At 32.7% G+C, this 20,338-nt stretch overlaps 1 protein-coding gene across 1 annotated transcript; it reads right to left on the bottom strand.

Moving 5' to 3' along the window:
* Positions 1-15,982: 15,982 nt before the first annotated feature.
* On the bottom strand, positions 15,983-17,244 carry LOC136274020 (uncharacterized protein KIAA1958-like). The gene is given in 2 exon segments (XM_066079997.1): positions 15,983-16,545; positions 16,635-17,244. Coding segments are annotated over 2 exon segments (768 nt in total). The 5' UTR covers positions 17,054-17,244; the 3' UTR covers positions 15,983-16,196.
* Positions 17,245-20,338: the final 3,094 nt, after the last annotated feature.

Below are 20,338 nucleotides of genomic sequence, written 5' to 3'. Positions count from 1 at the left end.
CGGCTGTTTGTTGAGCATTACATGTATAACACAATTAAAGCAATTTTTAAACCAAATATGTATATTGAATATAGTTGGACTTTACAAAGTCCGTGTGTGTGTGTGTGTGGGGGGGGGGGGGTTGCAACATTTATTCAAAAGTAAAACAAGCTGGACAATAATATTTCATGATCTGCCTGACCAAAGAATTAATAATAAATTTTATTATAAGTGAAGGAAGCATTACGTGTTTCAGTTATAAGAACCAATATTCTAAGGGCAAGAGCTGTACTAAACCATATTCAGATAAGTGAATGATTCAGGGATTAACTGAAGGGCATATAAAAATATGTACATGTAACATTTCAGGCTTGGAAATATAAATACAAAAGCTGCTTAAAACAAACGTTTAAACAAGGTTTGAATTGTTTACATTGATTATAAAACTTAATGGATTGGTACATAATACGTGAATAATTGGAGAAGGATTACTCTGAAATTTCTGTGAATAATCGATATCTTTTTAAAACATTTGATTTAGAGTTCACGTGGACCCCACAACAATATATTTTTATTTTGAATTTAATTCAAGAATGTAATTTAAAATAGGCAGATCTGTTAGTGGTGTTTATGAGCTTTGTTAGGAAATATCTCTAGCTAAACAATGTAAATTATTAAGATGATTCGCTTGTGATTGTGATCGAATATTAAGTTATCAATGCTGATATTAAATGGTTCAATGATAGTGATAAGGCATCATAAGCATGTTCAAGGGTTGATCCAAAAGTAATGTCAAGCATTGAATCGTGCTTCTCATGGGCGCTGTTTTACATAATATCATATTTTATTTCAAAATCATAATTTAGATGAGAACTAAAAAATATCATTTATTTTTCATGAATAACATGATATTAATGTTCAAACGTTAAACATTAATAAACGATAGATTGACAGTTTTGATATATTTTTTTTAATAAATTAAATTTCACAAAAGGAAATTTAGAAAAAAAGCCAAAAATACTTTATTTCTTAAATCAGATATCGATGAACTTTTTGAAACTGTTGTAAAAATATACAGACAAATTTTGTTTATTTTGTTTATTTGGTTAATTTATGCTGTACTTTTTATATCTTAATAAAAGAATAAGAAGGCGAAACGTGCGAAAAGGGATGAGATCCATTTGTGATTTGAAACCACCTGAAGATGTAATATATATTTAAAGTAAAGTTAAGGGTTTGGCCTTATGTCATCAACGATGTTTCCGGACAACACTTTTGATTGTCTTTTTATAGAGGCTTCGATTTAACTAACTGCATGGTAAAAAAAATCCAGACAACTCGATTAAAAAACTAAAAGGGTGATGAATTAATTAATGCAAAAATAATAAAAAAGTATGAATTGAGTATTAAGAAATAAACAAAAAGGCCAAGTGTTTTTTTATCGGAATGAATCAAAAAGAAACATTTGCAATTTATAGTGTCTTTGTCTGTGATAATACTACGAAATCGAATTGTAATATATAGTCCAGATTTTCATGTATTTTATCATTGACGCAAATGACGTAGTGTGGGGCGCTAGCGGGGTTTGCATAATTAAACAAACGAACTTAAAAGTATACTCAGTAATTGTTAATAATTTGATATTAATGAAACCATACAATTGCTGAAAATTATATAAAGAAACAAGGAATCATTCTCTGAATGTCATATATGAAGTAATATTCATGGTCGTAGCGCAATTAAAAAGTATGGTATCATTTTGGATGCATATTGGGATACAAATACGGTTTGATTTTGCTCATTTTCTACCCAGAACACTAAGATGTGTACATTTTTCTATTGTTTACAAATTGTAGAAAGGAGCAAAAATTCTCAACCGCGGGTTTTCAGCGATGTTGTATTCTGTTATTTAATATATTTACATGTATTCAATGGTACACACAAAATTTATCCAGACTACAGCCCCCCATTTCCCCATCCCCGACACAGATATATGAGTATTCATGATCGCCGCGGTCTGCAATTGTCTTGTACAGTTCTGCTGGTCAATTACTTTGATAACCAAGTCGTTCAGTTTTGCAGGAACGTAAAGATTAATTTATTAAAACAGAAACATAATTATATAAAGTGTACCACACACTAGTAAAAGAACTCTTTTATAACGATTTATTGATAAAATGTATCAAAATTAAAGAAAACAATAACAAGAGGCCCATGGGCCACATCGCTCACCTGAACAATAATTCTTGTATCTTTCTATTTCGAAATGTTTAAACACGAAACTTTTAAAAAATATTGAAAACTTTCATATGTTCCATGATTTGACAATACATTAAACAGACACATAAAAAAGTGTACTTTTTAAGACACCATATCCTAAGATGTAAGATGCATCAAGTGATGCTTCGCATTTCCTAAAATTAGAACACTAATATTTTATTGAAATCAAAACTATGACCACTACTATGCTAAATTTTAACAATAAATTGAATTTTAACGAAGTCATTTGCGCGATACATTAAAATCGCAAAATCTTTTAAAAACTATTTTAATAAGAAAAAACCCCATAATCTACTAACCAAATATCACTGTTTTAATAACAAGCTTTAAAGGGGACACACAAAAAGAAGTGCAAGCCCGGGAATAGTTTCTCTCTCGAGTTTGATTAATGAGATATATGTACATGTATGTTCTTGTATTTTTTTTATTCATGATCTGCCGTTGTTGGTGGAGGCGCAGTACCGACACTACCTATAATCAGGGCGATTACGTCACGAATGACGTCACTAGTTATCAAGGTACATGTATAACAAAGCATTCAAGTAAGTGATGAAATATGCACCCGGGTGTAATCACTTGGTAGACCCCTACAAGTGTCGAGCATAATAAAAAAAAATTTCTTCCATTATTTAAAACAAAAAAGCATATAAAAATATTACTGTCAGCTATACGTCGTGGATGAATATGTGTTGTCTGTACAACTATGCGCTCTATGTTTTCTGAAAGAAAAACTTCCTTAAAATAGGCATTTTTATGCCAAAAAAAACCCAACAAAAATGGCAGTGACTCACTGATGTCATAGTTCAAAATTTGGATGAAAATTATAATCATATAAAAACTTCACAAGTACATATGTACGAAGAAAACATACAAGAACAATAAAAATATGATGTTCATTTTAAGGGGGGTGGGGGTTAGGGCATTTAAATCCTTCATGCACATACAATTTTTATAAAACTTAAAAATTTTATGGTTTAAAATTGTTAAAAATGATATTTCCTTTCTAAATATCTTTCTGAATTGAAGATAATAATTAACATTCTACAGGTTGGGACCAATCGCCCAAATGGGATAAAATAACCCGTTTGGGATATAATAGAAATAGAAAAGAAATTGATTTTGAAATTTTTGATATATATGTAAATCCGCATTGATATGTACCAAATGCAACAACTTTTGGTTAAGAAGTTTTTCTATATGTCTATAGTTTGCAAGATTGATCCCCAAGAAGCTTTGGATATACTGAGGGACCAATCTCCGTAACAGTACGGTTCCAGAAAAAGTTGTTTACCAAAAGTTGCATTTCATCTATTCTAATGTGGATTTATATAAAAAATTTCAATTTTTTTTTTTATTTTTTGCACTTAAAATCCAAAACCCATTTGGACTATTATATCCCATTGGGGCGATTGGTCCCAACCTGTTCTAACAAGCAATGGAATACATCCAAAAATAGATCAATATAATGTTACACAAACAACAACGATGTCGTTGTACAGTATTTCATCGACCTCCACCTAAATATTTGGAAATGGTGGTTATTTGCTCTTAATTTCACAACAATGTTACAAACTTTGTTTTCTAAATTCTGTATCTGTAAGTGGTACCTCTATTTGAGTTGTTGTTATCACCATGATACAATTTTTGTTAAAACTGATCATAAGGTTTGGTACTTTGTAGCGCTTGTTTATAACTAACGCTATAAATGTTCGCACTCCAAACGTTACTCTTTCCTGTTGTGTAATGTATATTACACGTTTACTTACAAATGATGAAAATAATTATGCATATATAAAAATGTATGGATGTCAAAGATTGTTAACTATGCAGGACACAGTTATTAGTTACAGAAATGTTTCACTGCGGCTATATAAAAATAAATCTCAAATGATTTGTTTTTACAAATTACATTATCAAAAAACGAAAATATTAATAATTAACAATAAACCATAATAAAGCAAATATGAAACAAGTCAAAGTTGTTCATAGATTTGAAACATCATCCGTTCTAGTAGAGTTTGATTCACTTGTAAAAAATACAGTTGGTAGATTCTCCTTTTTGCGAAATCTTTGAACCAATGCTAAAATCTTCTTCAAATTTTCTTTTCTCAAGATGATATAGATCCAAGGGTCTACAATGGCGTTGCTTATGGTCATGCGCACTGCTAAGAGTTCTTCCGGTCCATTTTTGGGGTCACTTGAGCTAGCGTTAATCAGCATACGGACCTTTAAAAAACCCAAAAACTTCATGGCATGATTCTTTGCATGCATCTACATGAACATGCTATATTATTACGCTGATATTAAATATTGAAAGTTTTTTTTACTTAGAGACTATAGATAATAGGACAGCCTGGGCAAGATCTATATTGTTGGTTTTAAAGGGTTTAGAATGCAACCTCGAGCAGGAGTTGATGTGAAGCTCCAATATTGTAATTTATCTATCGTTGTTGAATGCTACGTTGGTGTTTATATCTATAATTCTACATTAAAGAACAATCATCATATTGACCTCAAAAACAGCAATATATTTTTTATTATATGATTCAGCAACGCATTTATCTTTTAATTTAAAGCCGTAGCCGAATAAATTGAGAAACGCGATATTTCATTAGATGACATTAATAAAGATGACCAATGGCAGCAGTTTGGAAATTCCAATCCCTATCTATTTTTTGTATCATGTAGAGAAAATCAAACGTTATATTAACCTTCGAAGTCACATGGAGGTGAATACAACGATTTATATTTTCTATATTTTTGGCTATTAACTTTTCTAAACATTCCCATGATGCATTAATTTGTTTTTTTTTTTCGTATGTCCATACAGAAAATATTTTTTTATTTTATTATCATTTAATTTGGATATTACTAACTTTGATTTGAGACCGATTCTGTTGGTGTAAATAGTATAAAGTCTATAACTTTCTATGATAATTGCTTTGTAGGAAAAATGTTTTAATTTTTATGTACATGTAATAGCCAAAAAAGTCGGACCATGCAGCTTAAATTGAAAGCTCTTACAATTTTAGACACATTTTATTCAACAAGTGTTAAGAAAATTGTTATTGTTCTTGAGTGTACACCATAGTAAATGCACTGTGTTAGAGTAATCCCCCGTTATATTCTATTCCGTTATTCTACATGTGCAGAATATAAACATGTAGCAAATTTCCAATTTACACGTTTTTGTATTATCATTTCTGAGTTTATCCATGCAAATGTGATATTGTGGAAACATAAAATAAAGAACCTCCCGGGATTTAGCGTGAATGTAATGCAGATGCTCAAGATTGTAAAATCCAAAAAATTCAGATGATTTCCGGAATTTTTTGAGGAATTTTCGTTGATTATTAATTAGCAAAGCTTGATTGAGAAAAAATAAAAACAAATTGGTAATCTTCAAGTACCAATGATGTTTAGAATATATAAAACAAAAGACAGTACTCTTCCGATTAATCGGTATTAAAGCCCAAAAATTCGAGTCTATTATTTTAATATAGTAGTATATATAATATTTTTTTCGTTATATGGGATTTTAGGGGGTCAAAATACCAAATCTTTGTTCTTTTAAACATGTATTCCAAACAGGAAAAATATTTTGAACATTGATAATGCTTTAAATAATGTTGTTAACAATATGGCACCATTAAAATAAGGTTAAACTGTCCCTTAAAGGAGATGAAGGGTCCGCCCATGAAGCGTTCTTATCCAGATATTTCAAGAACAATAACAATTTTCAAACAAAGTATATCTATGAAGATACTGATCAAAATGCGTCCAACAATTTCCGATGACTTTGTCGTCAGCTTTCTGGATCCAGCGAGTACCTGTAGGACTCATTGGAAGATTTTTGGATTCGGTTACTTGTATTGGGTAAATTACTTGTAGCAACAAAGCTCAAAGTTTGGCAAAATTAATAAAAGTGTTTCTCTTGGAAATGCTTATGTATTATATTTATGGAAAAATTTGGTTGACAAAAATACAAATTCTTTCACTTCAATACATTGTTGATTTACCATGAAAAGTTAGACATATATATCATGGATAGTATCTGAGATCTTCTCTGCACAAATTGGCTCAAAAAATTAAGAAAATCGTCGATAAATCGGAGCCGGAAATGACGCGCCTTCAATTTTTCTTAAAAACATATGAAATTGAAACCATTCATGATCATCTTAAAAGAAATCGGTGACATAATGTTGAAAATTGCCTGGACAGAATTTTATGGAAAAAAATTAAGAAACAATACAAAAACAATCAAGTCTTCCGTTAAAGACGGAAGACTTAAATATTTTTATATATTTTTAAATATTTAAATATTAAAAAATTTAATCACATATTTTCAAGTTTTTGGCTGCGAGGAAGAAAATATGAATTTTATTATTACGGTATGAATGGCGAGCTGTCATTGTCAACCCAATATATTTCCGTTGACGATAATCAGAAACAAAACATTTCAGTATAAGTAAAGAACACACCCATCTTAATATGAAGTAGTAACGTCAATTTTCTTATTATATTTTAAACGTATAAGGAAAAAATAACACTATTTCTTAAAAAAACGATTTGTATATTAACAAAAAATGCACTTAAATTAAATTGAAAATACATCTTCCTAAACGTATCAATAATACAGGGTGTCCCAAAACATATGTAACACTTTTAATCATCAATAACTTTATTAGATTAAAAGCAATTTTAATGATTTTTTATCAACATCTAGTGTATAAGTTTTAATTTTATTTGAGAAAAGTTCGGGAAATTCTGTTAAAAAATCAGATAATTATGACGTCATAATGATGTCATCACACTTATCAAGATGGAACCTTCATGTGAACAGCTGGCAGATATTGTCAAACTTTACTATGAGTGTAAATCTGTGACTTTAGTCATAAGAACAATGAGAAAACGACATCCTGAAATGAAAATGCTCAACAGAATGCTAATTTACAGACTTGTGAGGAAGTTTGAAGGTAAAGGCACTATACATGACACAAGGCACAATTCTGGTATTGGGAGACCAAGAAGTGTCCGTACTAAAGAGAACATTGATGCCATTGATAGACTTATTACTGAAACTCCACAAAAATCAGTTAGACGTGTACTGCATGAACTATATGGCAATTTTAGTAAATCCAGTGTTCATAGAATACTCAAATTTGATTGAAAACTGATTCCTAACAAGTGTGATACAGCATTTAAAAGAGACACACACTGCAGGTTGTGTTCTTCAGTGGCTTGACAACTCATTTGGTGATCAATACATTTCTTATCCTTATCTCAGCAAATGTTTGGCCACCGCACTCCCCCGATCTAAACCCCCTTGATTTCTTTTTTGTGGGGTTATTTAAAAGACAGAGTGTAATCTCCTTCCCCACAAACAACAGAGGACCTAAAAACAGCAATTACACGAGAGATAAGATCAATCGCTGTTGATACATGTAAAGCTGTGTTAAAAAACTTCAGAAATCGTGTTCAAACGATGTTGAAGGCAAAGGGACGTCATTTGGAACATATATTGTAAAATGACATTATGTTATTCCAAAGAATTTTTTGGTGATTAACAAAGAAACTGTAAAAAATTTATGCTTAACAAAAAGTTTAGAACTATTTTGTTATATGTTGTAGATTTCATAATTGTAACTTAAGGTATTAAAATTTTATAACATTTTAAAAGTGTAACATAAGTTTTGGGACACCCTATACAAAATAAAATGTGTTTAAATACACATAGAAAAATTAATATACCCACTTAAAAATCATTTAGCGATGACCTGCACAGATACAGCTGATTTATTTTGTGGTAACAATTTCAAAGTTTCTTAAATTCTTATAAGATTTTTTTCTATCAGCGTGTAATCAATTTTACCGTCAATGACAATGGTATAACTAACAGTGATTAAAATCAAAAGTGTGTTAAGAAATATCCAATAATATATTGATTTGGTTATGTTTTAAAAAATGTACTTTAAAATGGAATTAATTGGAAATATTTCCTTTAAACGGAAAACTACGCAAATGTTTTATACAAAAATAAGATAAATACAAATTACAAACCGACATTTTCAAACTTGATATTAAAGAGTACATGTTTATAGCCCAACTTGAAAAAATCCCGTTTATTTTAATAAAGCGAGCCAGAAACATTGACTCAACTTTCAATTTATTTAACAAAAGTAGTACATATAAACTTACCATTAATGGAATCCAGCATATTGAGAATAGCGTTACTATCAAGAAGAGGAAAACAATGATGAAAATCTCATTTCTGCGTCTCTTTCTGTCTGAATCTGAAAATTTTGGTCTCCTCCTTACAGAGAAGACAACTGCTATGTTCAGAAAAATCGTCGTTAATAGGATAAGTAATCCTGTAATTGAATATATAAACGTGTTTATTCGTTCCAGTTTTCCGTTGCTCGCAAAATCTAGAAAACACCAAGAGCCCGGATAAAAGTTTTTCACGGAGCCAACACCTACTAAATTAAGAGATGAGATACAAGCTGAAAATAGCCAAATGACAATCAGAATTAAATTCGTTCTTTTGACTTTAGACAACCTGTATAATAATGGAAAGCTCACTGCCAGGAATCGGTCAAACGACATAGCACTGACGATTAGAGCGGAAGACAAAAAGGAGAAGGAGAACCAAAACGAGACAAATTCACATAGTTCTTTGGGAAAATCAAACGTAAATCCAGAAATATATCGAACCATTACTGCGGGATATACCAGAGCTATTCCACAAAAGTCGGTTATAGCTAAACATCCGACTAGTCTATAAAACGGCTTCCATTTGTGTCGACCAGACGACCGACAGAGGAGAATCATAGCAATCAAGTTTCCAGACACACCAAAAAAATACTGGAGGATAGGAGGGACAATACTTTCAGACACAACTGTTTTATCAGTTGTGTTGGAATTATCCGAAATGTTGAAACTTTCCATGGCAGAGACACGACAAGATACGCAATAAGAAATAACGTTGAAAAAGGGGAAGTTATATATTAAAAATAAAACCAATAAAACACGTTACCCGGAAAGGATGACTGCACATAGCGCCGGGGTTTGGGCCCTTTTCGGTCGCTTCTGTTGCGTTTATATCTAATATCACTTTTGTTAAATTTTTTAAAAAGTCTAGTCAATTTCCACCATGAATTAAGATTTTAGACTGTGATACAATAAGCTCATTCTATGTTTTTCTCTTTACAACTATTGAAAAAAGATAATTCTTGCTTTTCTGCTCTTGGTCAAACATAAGATTGATATTAATATGCACGAGAGGTGGAGCTAACATTTTCAGAATGGTACTAAAATTAGACTAGCATAAATAGCAATGCCATGTATAAAAAAATTTATGTGATCACTCTTTCACCATAACCCTATCTATTCTATATGGTACATGTATACTATTTACTATGGTTTCAACAATTAGACCACGTCCATGTAAGTACAGAAGACTTTGAATCAATGCTTGACAACTTAATGTGTTCGAAAACATTGTCCTTGTTAGCACATAACATGCTACCTCACACGTCACGTGATATATTTTTACCTGAGGTGAGAAATCACGTGATGACACACTTTTATTTAACGCAATTACGTAAAGAATTGCGAACGCTAACGCCCGTTTCCCGCCTACATTTTACATCCAAATATTTCGGGATTTCAGTCAGATATTCAAATTCTAATTGATTTTTATCAAAATAAAATTTGTAATAAAATTTTTTGGAACGTATTTATACCCCCCCCCCCCCCCCCCCCGTGAAACAACAAACCCTTTGGTATAAAAATGATAAATAACAATAAATAAAACATCTCAAAAGGAATTTTTGTTTCACGAAAGGGGGGCAGGGGAGGTTTTTAAAAAAACCATTCATTTTCCGTTATTTTCTATTATGAAATGAGCTGTTTTAACCCAAAATACAAACTTATCTTTCTTTGTAATTTATATTAAGTGAAAATATACATAAATGTTTACATTATTATAAAAAAAATAACTTTAATTAGATATTTAAAAAATAGAGTTTTTGTTCGGCGACTAGACAATGCTATCGTTCGCAGTCCGCTGCAGTTGTGTTTAAAAAAACCCTCTTGATTCCGATTCAAAAATTAAAGGTTAACAGTTTTTCTCACCTTTTTTCTTCATTATCTTTATCACGACATTTGCATTCCATCCGTAAAATATTTGTATAAAATAAATATAGGCATATATCCTTTTTGAACAACGAAATCCTGTTTCAGAGTTGATACTTTAACACTCCATAGAAAAATTTGGTGTAACGTTCCACTTTAAAGGTTTATCAGGAAGAATGACGACTTCTAAATCGAATTGATCGCTTTTCTTAACTGGGGGAACATGGACCTTTTTTTTTTATTAACTCTGCAAAATAATTTTATTTTAAAGTGTAAAATAAAGCCAAATTAAATATAAAAGTCATATAAGAAACAAATTCATATGAAATGACCTTCTCCTCTGACTTTAAATTAACTTAATCCTAGAATGCATAATTCTCCTGGTATCACAGATAATGCCCTTTTGTGGATCAAATCTTACATAAGTAAAAGAAAAACCGCAACGTATACCAATCGGTTCCGGTACCGCTTGATATTGGAGTGGCCCAAGGCTCAGTGTTGGGACCAAAAATCTTCTGCATTTTCTTCCGTCCACTTACCGAGTTCTGCTTGCATCATGGTATGCCGTATCACGTATACGCCGATGATACACAAGTGTATCTCATCGTAAAGCCAACTGAGAACTAGCAAGATGTGCCGTCAAGTTTATAACGCTGCCTGAATGATATGAAGCTGTGGATTTCTAACAACATGCCAAAATTAAATGAGGAGAAAACTGATCTGATTGATTTTGCCCCGAGAAGTGGCATCAAAAACCTGAGCGAAACTAGCTTACTCTTCGACCAAAACATAATTCAAAGTGTCCAAATTGTGAGAAATTTTGGAGCATTTTTTGATCAACTCCAATCATTTGAAAAGCAGTGCAATACGGTCTAAATAAATAATAAAGATTTGTTACTTACAGATTCGAAAAATATGACGCATTCGGCACTATCTTACGGACACGGCATGCAAAACACTTGTCCACTCTCTGGTTACATTGCGGCTGGACTATGGAAATGCCCTCTTATACAACATCAGCCCATCCTGTTTGATTCGCATTGGCTCCCTGTGATGAATAGAGTGCATTACAAACTATGTGTGTATGTATATACGGCGTTCCATAGTCATAGCTGAACAAGTACCTGCTTGGTCACAGCAGTTTGAGTCGGAAAACCTTTTAAAGGCCGTACGCAAGGAAATATCCAACCAAACTGAACTAGTCAATTGTAGTTCCATATATATATATATATATAGGTAAATCCAGAAAAAAGTCACAGTGGTCGGAAAAAATATAGAAAACTTAAATGAATAAAAACACAAAGTCCGAGTATAACATAAGCGCTTTCATTTTCATCCTTAGATGTTTTACAACTAACAAAGGTAACGACTTTATTGTGACGTCATAATAACGTTAGCAAAGTCTTTGGTGTTGACGTCACAATTTTGGCGTGTTTTTTAAGCATAACATATATCAATTAAATAAAAACAATGTAATTTAACACAACCATTAAAATGGTACACGGATGTTATAATAAACTGTTCAATTTAGGTTTATATGTTTTCATAAAATGTTTTTCTTTTTCTCGTCTTTCAGAAGTATTAGACTCGCACATTTTATAAAAGGGGAAAACAGTAAAAGATTTCTTTCCACATACGTCCAGATGCTCACTGAGTTTTATTTTACGATATTCCGGTGAATTAATATGCTGTTTATGTATCCGGATTCGTTCCCGTGATGTATTCCCTGTTTCTCCAATATAAAGTTCTCCACATCCAGAACATGTGATTACATAAATTAAATTTCTGGTATGGCATGACATGTCATCGTTGATAGTAAAATCTTTCCCACTAAAGTTGAATTTTTGTCCTGTTTTGATATACGGGCAGGTACCACACTGTGGATCTTGGCATTTGGTTACTTTGTAATCTGTTTTTTCTGTGAAATTGGACTTTCTTTCTTTCTTTGGTTGTCTTTTACTGTTAATAAACTTCTGTTTTTCAAATATTTTAAAAAAGGTTTCACCCGTCTTCAAGACTTCGTTAAGATGTTTAACTGTAGGAGTAACGTTTGGATTTTTCGGGTTATATGTTGTTACTAATGGGATTATGCATTGGGTTTTGTTCCGTTGAATGGGATTAAGTAAATCCTTTCTATCTAATTTTTAACATTTCTCAATGGCGTCATCGATACTTTTTTCTGGATAATATCTTTTCAACAGGAACTGCTTCAGTTGATGTAATCCCTGTATTTTTACAGGCTCACTGTTGACTATGGTACATATTTTCTTGCTAAATTATACGGTAAAGCTCTTTTAGTATGCCGTGGATGACACGAGTTAAAATGTAAATACTGATGTGTATCAGTTGGTTTGTTAAATATATCGGTCATGATGACTTCGTCCTGTTTAGTCAGTAGAATATCCAAGAACGATATCAATACTTTCTTCCGCTGTAAATTTAATGTCTGGATTCAGTTCATTTAATATTTCTTTAAAAGTTTTCAGGTTGTTATCTCCTGAATTCCAGACTATAAAGCAATCGTCGAGGAATCTGTTCCAGTTTGTTAAGATATATTTTCCAGTGTCCTCCTCAAATGTCTGGTTAACTTTTTTGTATATCGTTTCCTCCAAATATCCTAGGGCTAACGTCGCATATATAGGAGCCATTTTGGATCCCATGGCCGTTCCCTTGATTTGTCTAAAGTGTTTACCATTAAATGTAAAAGTATTTTTCGTGAGAACGATTTCCATAGCTTCTAAAATAAAATCTTTTAGAAAACGGTTGTTTATTTTCTCTGGATTCTATTTACCCAATACTTAATTGCTTCAAGTCCCAGAGAATTTGATGTTACTGTACAAATTGATAACATCCAGTGTAACAAATTTGTTGTTTTCCTCAGTTTTTTCTGGTAAATGACGGAGGAAGTCCAAGTCACCTTGAACGTAGCTTTTGACTTCACTACAGAATGGTTTTAAAAGAATGTTTAATAAACTGCTGAGTCTTTGAGTTGGTGCTGAAGGTCCGCCTACTGCTGGTCGGAAAGAAATATCACTTGGATTTGGACAATTGATGTACTCCGAATGCTGGGTTTTAATTGCCTCCTTCATTTGTTCTGATTTGTGTACGTACAAGTTGCTCTCTCTAAATTCAAAATTTGTTAAGTAGTCTTCCTCCGTATCTGTTAAATTGGATGTTGTTTTCTGTCGTTTTAACATATTTTTTTTATTTTTTGCATAGTTTTATTGTCGTCATTGTCTTCTATTTCTTTGTAATAGACAGTGTTTGACAGCATGTTAATAATGTGCTCTTTGTAAAAATTAGAATCCATTATGACAACTGCACTACCTTTGTCCGCTTCTTTAATCACAATTGATTCATCGTTTGACAGTGATTTTAAGGACCAGGCTGAAGCTAGCAGCCACTAACAGCAGCCACTAAACACGTAGAAGCTAGCAGCCTATAAGGAAATTCATCAAAGTACTGAGAGTACTTGAATAGAAAATTATATTTTACTTAATTATCGATATATTTTAATTAATATCAAAATGATTAATGCTCAATAATTTGAACGAGCGTTGACGACTTCCGAAGCAGTAAAGCTCGCCTGGATAAGAGTTATAAATGCGTCTTTGTTGGATAGAAATGAAATACGTCTATACGGGTCATAAGTTATGAAAATAATGTTATCCTAAGTGTAGACTTATTGATACAAATAGAAAAACTATATGCATCGTATAAAGTGATATACAAACGAATTACGATATTAAAGAATGATAAATTAAAGTGATTTAAAAGGCATAAAACGATACAAATACAAAAAAAACCCAAGCCAATCCAGTGTGGGAAGATTAGGTTACATCGAAGTTGAACATGCGCGTGCTAAAAAAATTATCCTTGGGCCTTATTACTCCCCTGGAAACAACATCAATTGAAAATTAAAAAGACATCGTATTATTACGAATATGAGACAATAGAACAGCATTGTGAATTTTTTCAAATAAAAATTATCATATGTCACAGTCAAAAACAGCAAAAATCATCAAGTGAAATTGGAATTATTTTGTCTCAGCCATGTTTTGTCGTATTTGACGAATTGTTTCAATCTCAAGTGAGATATAAACCCCTGAAATGAGCCAGAACCCCTGGGAGCCACTTGGTGGTACCCCTACAGCCCAATTCTGAGACCGGAAAATAATAGCCCCGTATGCCCCCTACACTACCTTGTAATTCGTTTGAAGCACACTTCAACGATAAAAGAGATAATGGCCCACTTTTCACCCCTATATCATTGTGAAATGCTAAAATATGACAAAGTTCGGGTGAGCTAACCGAACCCTTGTAGGGGTCATAGGTGTCCTCTAATGCTTATTATGAATACGTCTTAAGGTCCTCTACCTAATCCTAGTGTCTCAAAGCTAAACCGACCCTTTCATTGTCTTTGTTGTATTCGAAGGTTCACGTCAGAACATGGCTGAGACAAAATAATCCCAATCTTACCTGATGATTTTTGATGTTTTTGACTGTGACATATGATAATTTTCTTATGAGAATAAAATCACAATGCTGGGTGCTCTATTGTTTCATATTCGTAATAATACGATGTCTTTTTAGTTTTCGATTGATGCTGTTTCCAGGGTAGTAAAAAGGCCCAAGGATAATTTGTTTAACACGCACATGTTCAACTTCGATGTAAACAAATTATCTTGCCACACTGGATTGGCTTGGGGTTTTTAACGTATTTGTAATGTTTAATGCCTTTTAATTTACGTTAATTTATCATGTCTTTTATATCGTAATTCGTTTGTTTGTCACTTTATACGATGTATATAGCTTTTCTATTTGTATCAATAAGTCTACAATTGGGATGACTTTATTTTCATAACTTATTACCCGTGTAGACGTATTTCATTTCTATCCAACAAAAATGCATTTATAACTCTTATCCAGGCGAGCTTTACTGCTTCGAAAGTCTTCAATGCTCGTACAAATTACTGAGCATTAATTATTTTGATATTAATTAAAATATGTCGATAATTAAGTAAAATATAATTTTCTGTTCGAGTACTCTCAGTACTTTAATGAATTCCTTATTGGCTGCTAGTTTCTACGTGCTAAGTGGCTGCTGTTAGTGGCTGCTAGCTTCAGCCTGGTATTTTAAGGCTGTCATTTCCTCGTTATTTAAGTTGCATTTAGCGTTTCCACTTTTGGTGTTACTATTCAGAGGTAAATCATTAAGAGTATCACAAATAGTATCTAAAATTTCATTTTAACCCTTTTTTAGGATTAAAGTAAGACTTGCTGCGTACAAGGTGTTCTTCCAATTCAGTTTCACCGTCATTTTCCTCATAGAAATACTCGGCAACTCTCAATTTTCTAGTGTACTCTTTTATATCTGTTCTTAGTTCATGTTTAATGCCCTGTGGCGTTGGAGTAAATGTCAATCCTTTACTTAAAACATTGCTGCGAGTCAATTCTTTGTATTTATAGTACTTTATTTCTCATATTGAACCAGGCACTGTCCAATATTATGGAGACAGGGCCAATATTAAAGCTATTACAGGACTGAAAAAACCAAAACGTCAAGAAAAAAGATTTATTGAAACATGTGCATAACTGTAAATATTGTAAATACGGAAATTAACTGTGTTTCTATAGTAATTGTTAAACATTTAGTTTATATCCTTCATGAGCAAAAGAACACAATATAAATCCAAAATTGTACCAACGGTAACCATTTCAAAGTTTCAAATTAACGGTAACATCCCCAGCTGAGATTTTAATTTCTTTAGCTGATCCAAGAGAAACACTTTCATTAGATTTTATTTTTTTGGACTCTTATGCAGAGACAGTAGACTGTTTTGTATCAAATCACTGACGCTCTGCTGCTGTTCCTCCGAAGTACGTTTGTATGCGCGAATGACAGAGGGTCTATGGCCTGTTTTTTCGGCGATAAGTTGTTCGTCGACCCCGGCAGCATAAAGGCGTGTTGCAGCAGTAGCCCTCAAGGAATGATTTGTATAGTATCCATCAAAACCTGCTTCTTTGCACATCTTCGTCACTGTCTATTGTAAAGTATGAATACCCACTGGTACACTGTCATACCATACACTTCCTTTTGGTGCAGGTTTTGGTCTCAGATAAAATGCATCGCATTTTCCACAGCCGGGGCTGGAAAAGAGTTTAATAAATATATTAACGATGCATAAAATACACAAATCGAGGGTATGACGCTATATAAGGAATTTATTTTTACGTACCGTAAACTCATGTATTTTTCAAAGAGTTTTACAACACATCTTTCAGGCTGGAGTAGATTTTCATAGGCTCTTGTAACTTTATGCTCCACTTTGCGATGATTTAGACTCCCTGAATTGCACTTTGACACATCCTCCTTGTATTCCAAGTATCTAACGTTGTTCGGAAATGTTTTGATAGTCAGTTGTGAGTTTTCACCAACCCTTAGATTCCTGTGCTCTTGAGCTGAACGGAGTGCAAAATTAAGTCCAAGGCTGTACAGTAAAGTGTCCAAAAGACGCTTCGGTGAGTCTGTTCCTAGCATTTCTTTCTGCCACATGATAATTTCTTGATCTATCGAAATGATGTCAGCTTGTCGTCTTTTAAGTCCTATACCTTGTTTAGACAGACTTTTCATCTTGGCGTCTAAAACCTCCCGCATTGTATTGAACTCGGGGTCGTCCAGAAAACTCACAAATCTTTTGTTGCTCTCAAATAATGCTGTAGGGAAATAATTAGTTCATAAATTGTGTTCGGATAATATTCTTTTCCAGACTTATTGCGGACTTCGAGAATGAAAAATTTCAGCGCTAAATTCAAACTTTCATTGGACATTGTTAGTAGTCCGCCTTCCCAACCACGAGTAATTTTCCAAGAATACAAAAACACTCACTGCCCATCACGTCTTGTTGATGGTGTTGAAAGGTTTTGAGTTCATAACGAATTCTTATACATCCCTTTCCTGTAGAGGTATAGAAAAGCGTTTGGAATTTTCTGTTTTTTCAATTTCCTGAGAAGCTTGTATCAAAAGATTGTTGTCTTCTTCAAAATCGGAAATATCAGAGAAACGGTCACTTTTGAAATCAAAATTCATTTGGAAATTTGCTTTATTCCTAGTTTCTTCCTCCAAGTCTAAAATGACATTTAGAATTACGTCGGAATTTTCATCAGTTGGAGAATCATCGCGATATTTGTTTTGTGTTAAAGGAAACTCGTCATCCGAAACCATTTTGCTGAAGACATCCAAAGTTTGTTAATCAAAAGCAAGCTCTTCTGTATTTATACCCAATTTTATACCTACGTGTCGGTACAATTTTATAAAGGTTCAATAAAGGAAAAATCGTCACCAAAATCATGTTTTTTGATGACAGAACCCCTTATGTACCCCGCTTAGCCTTAACAAATAAAACCTGTTTGGGAGTACCTTTTAAAAATAGCTGACGTGCTCGATTTATTTTCCATTGAAAGAACTGCGAGTACCGTATTATAACAATAGCAGTGACCAGATCTTTCATATGTGAAAGGAAAACAAGAATACGTTTCGAATAACATTGTATTAACGAAATTTTTATCGGATATGTTTCATAAAACAGTTTTTAAACATTAAATATACATCTTTAAGTATATGAATGTTTTGTTTCGTTAAAAAATATTTTATATGCAATTATTGTAGCAAAGCAATGTGTCACGACAGCCGTCGTGACTTTTCAGGATTTATATTTACAAATTTTAAATAAATAAAACCCAACAAATGTACATAATTTATACATAACATGAACAATAAAATGTTTAAGTTTTCTGGTGTCCCAAGTCTCCATCACGGGCATGTAGAATAGAAGTAGATGCCATCCAGTGAGTAGACGGACGATATGGGTAGATATGGCATGGCGTGAGACAGTGGCGGACAGGTATTACCATGACAATGGACTGCCAGAAACTGGATAGGGACCCCTGTCATGAAGAAAACATGGCCACTGTCTGCCAGGGGCCCGTTTCACAAAGCATACTTAGGACTAAGTTATATCTTAGGAAAGAACTTTTTCCTAAGTTCATTACTTATCCGTTTCACTATTCCAGTCTTATCTTATGAAATTCCTAAGTTATGTCTTAACTTTAAGACAGGTAAATTGATGTCTTAGGAACAAACTTAACATGGCGACTATTTATTTTGTAATGAAATGAATTACATGCACATTGAAGTTGAACAAAAATAGAAGAAAAAACGAATCATTAGGACTTGTTCACTTCACATCTTAACTGACAACTTTAGAATTATCAAAATAAACATATATTTCTTCAATTTATTTCTTTTGTGTAGACTTTTAATTTTAACATTATTTTAAGATTATCTGGTCGCACGCGCAAATGGGTAGCGGGTATTGTTATACATTGTAGCTAGTGCACTGATGATAATGAAATTAGTCATGCCCGAGAATCACTGATATCTTAAGTAGTTTGATAAAAATAGGAATAAATAATAAATAAAACTCAATTACAGAATGACGCGATGATTTGTCCTATCCCTCTACCAAATAAGCTTTTCTCTAACGAAAGAAATTTTAGGTGTTTTCTTTGCGTGGGGTGAGGGGTTGTTTATTTCAGTTTTTTGTTGGGAGGGGTAGGAGTGACCGGCAGTGGTTTAAGTATGTCGATGCTAAATTATCCCTGGGAATGCTGTTTTAAGAAATTGTTGCCTTTTATCCTCGCTTCCTCTATCAGCCAAAATGCATTTATTTGCAATGTTTCCTTTTGTTAAAAAAAAACCTATTCTTATATCAACCATTACAAGAAAACATGCGTTACATTAAACTTAGTTTTAAAGTTCCACATCTTTCCATTCTAAATCCTACTGGTCACTGCATGTGAGTATTGTATACAGTAAAGTCATAATATCTGGATATCTCAACAGGTATTTGTAATTTAGAATAAAGCATATCATATATGTTAACACGGACTTTTTACAATGGACCAACTAGACAAACAAATACACTCGGTCATTTATAAAGAATAACGGAAATTCTAGCAGTGATAAATGTTTTCATATGATTCATGCTGTCAAGAATTATATGTACATGTAGCAAAAACAAGAAATATACGGCGATCTCTCAAATTCAAAAAGTACCGTTTTCGAAGAATGTACGGTTTTATTACGTTATTTTTATCTACTCGTGTATGCACGTGAAGGTTAAATATTATACAAAATTTCAGGACATGCACATTCGCACTACACTATTTGCACTCGATTTACACGTTTTAACTTTTTTTTTTCTTATTTGTTTCTAGGTGAATAAGGGAATGTGTTTTTACGTTTACTTAGAAAGTTTACACCCAAGCCATATTGAAAAGAATTTACATGATCGGTATAAGTTAGGAATAACGAAATGATTTAAAAGTGGCTTACAATGTATCTTAAGATAAGATTTAGTCAACTGCGTTACGTTAAGAAAGTTTTGTGAAACAGCTATGACAAATCTTAGGAACTTCCTAAGTTATAACTTAGGCATATCTTAAGTTCTATCTTAGGAAACATCTTAGGAAATCTTTGTGAAACGGGCCCCAGGTCTGCAATGCGGCAGTTTAAATAAGGCAATCAAACAATAGAAAAACACTGACCAATACGTACTGTAGCTGACACCGTGTCCACTACGGGTATAAAAAATAGTTACACAGTAACTTTAAGAGGGTCCCTACAGGATACTTGTACGTAAAAATACAATACCGGTAGATACTGATTTGTGACACAATGTTTTAAGTAAGATATAAGACGAAGGTGGTCTATAAAGTCAGGTATTGGACTGGATTTGGCGCTACGATTAATGATTAAGTTATAAGTGTGTGTTAATTGATCCCTGAAAGTTAATCAATGTCAACAATCTTAACACCCAACAATCGTTGACACTGCTTTGCTCACACGTTTTCTTGAAATTGAGGTCTATTTAGGATATTA

This window comes from Magallana gigas, chromosome 3, assembly GCF_963853765.1.
Source record: "Magallana gigas chromosome 3, xbMagGiga1.1, whole genome shotgun sequence".
Lineage (NCBI taxonomy): Eukaryota > Metazoa > Mollusca > Bivalvia > Ostreida > Ostreidae > Magallana > Magallana gigas.
The sequence above is the reverse complement of the archived record's forward strand: the minus strand, read 5'-3'. Positions and strand labels throughout refer to the sequence as shown.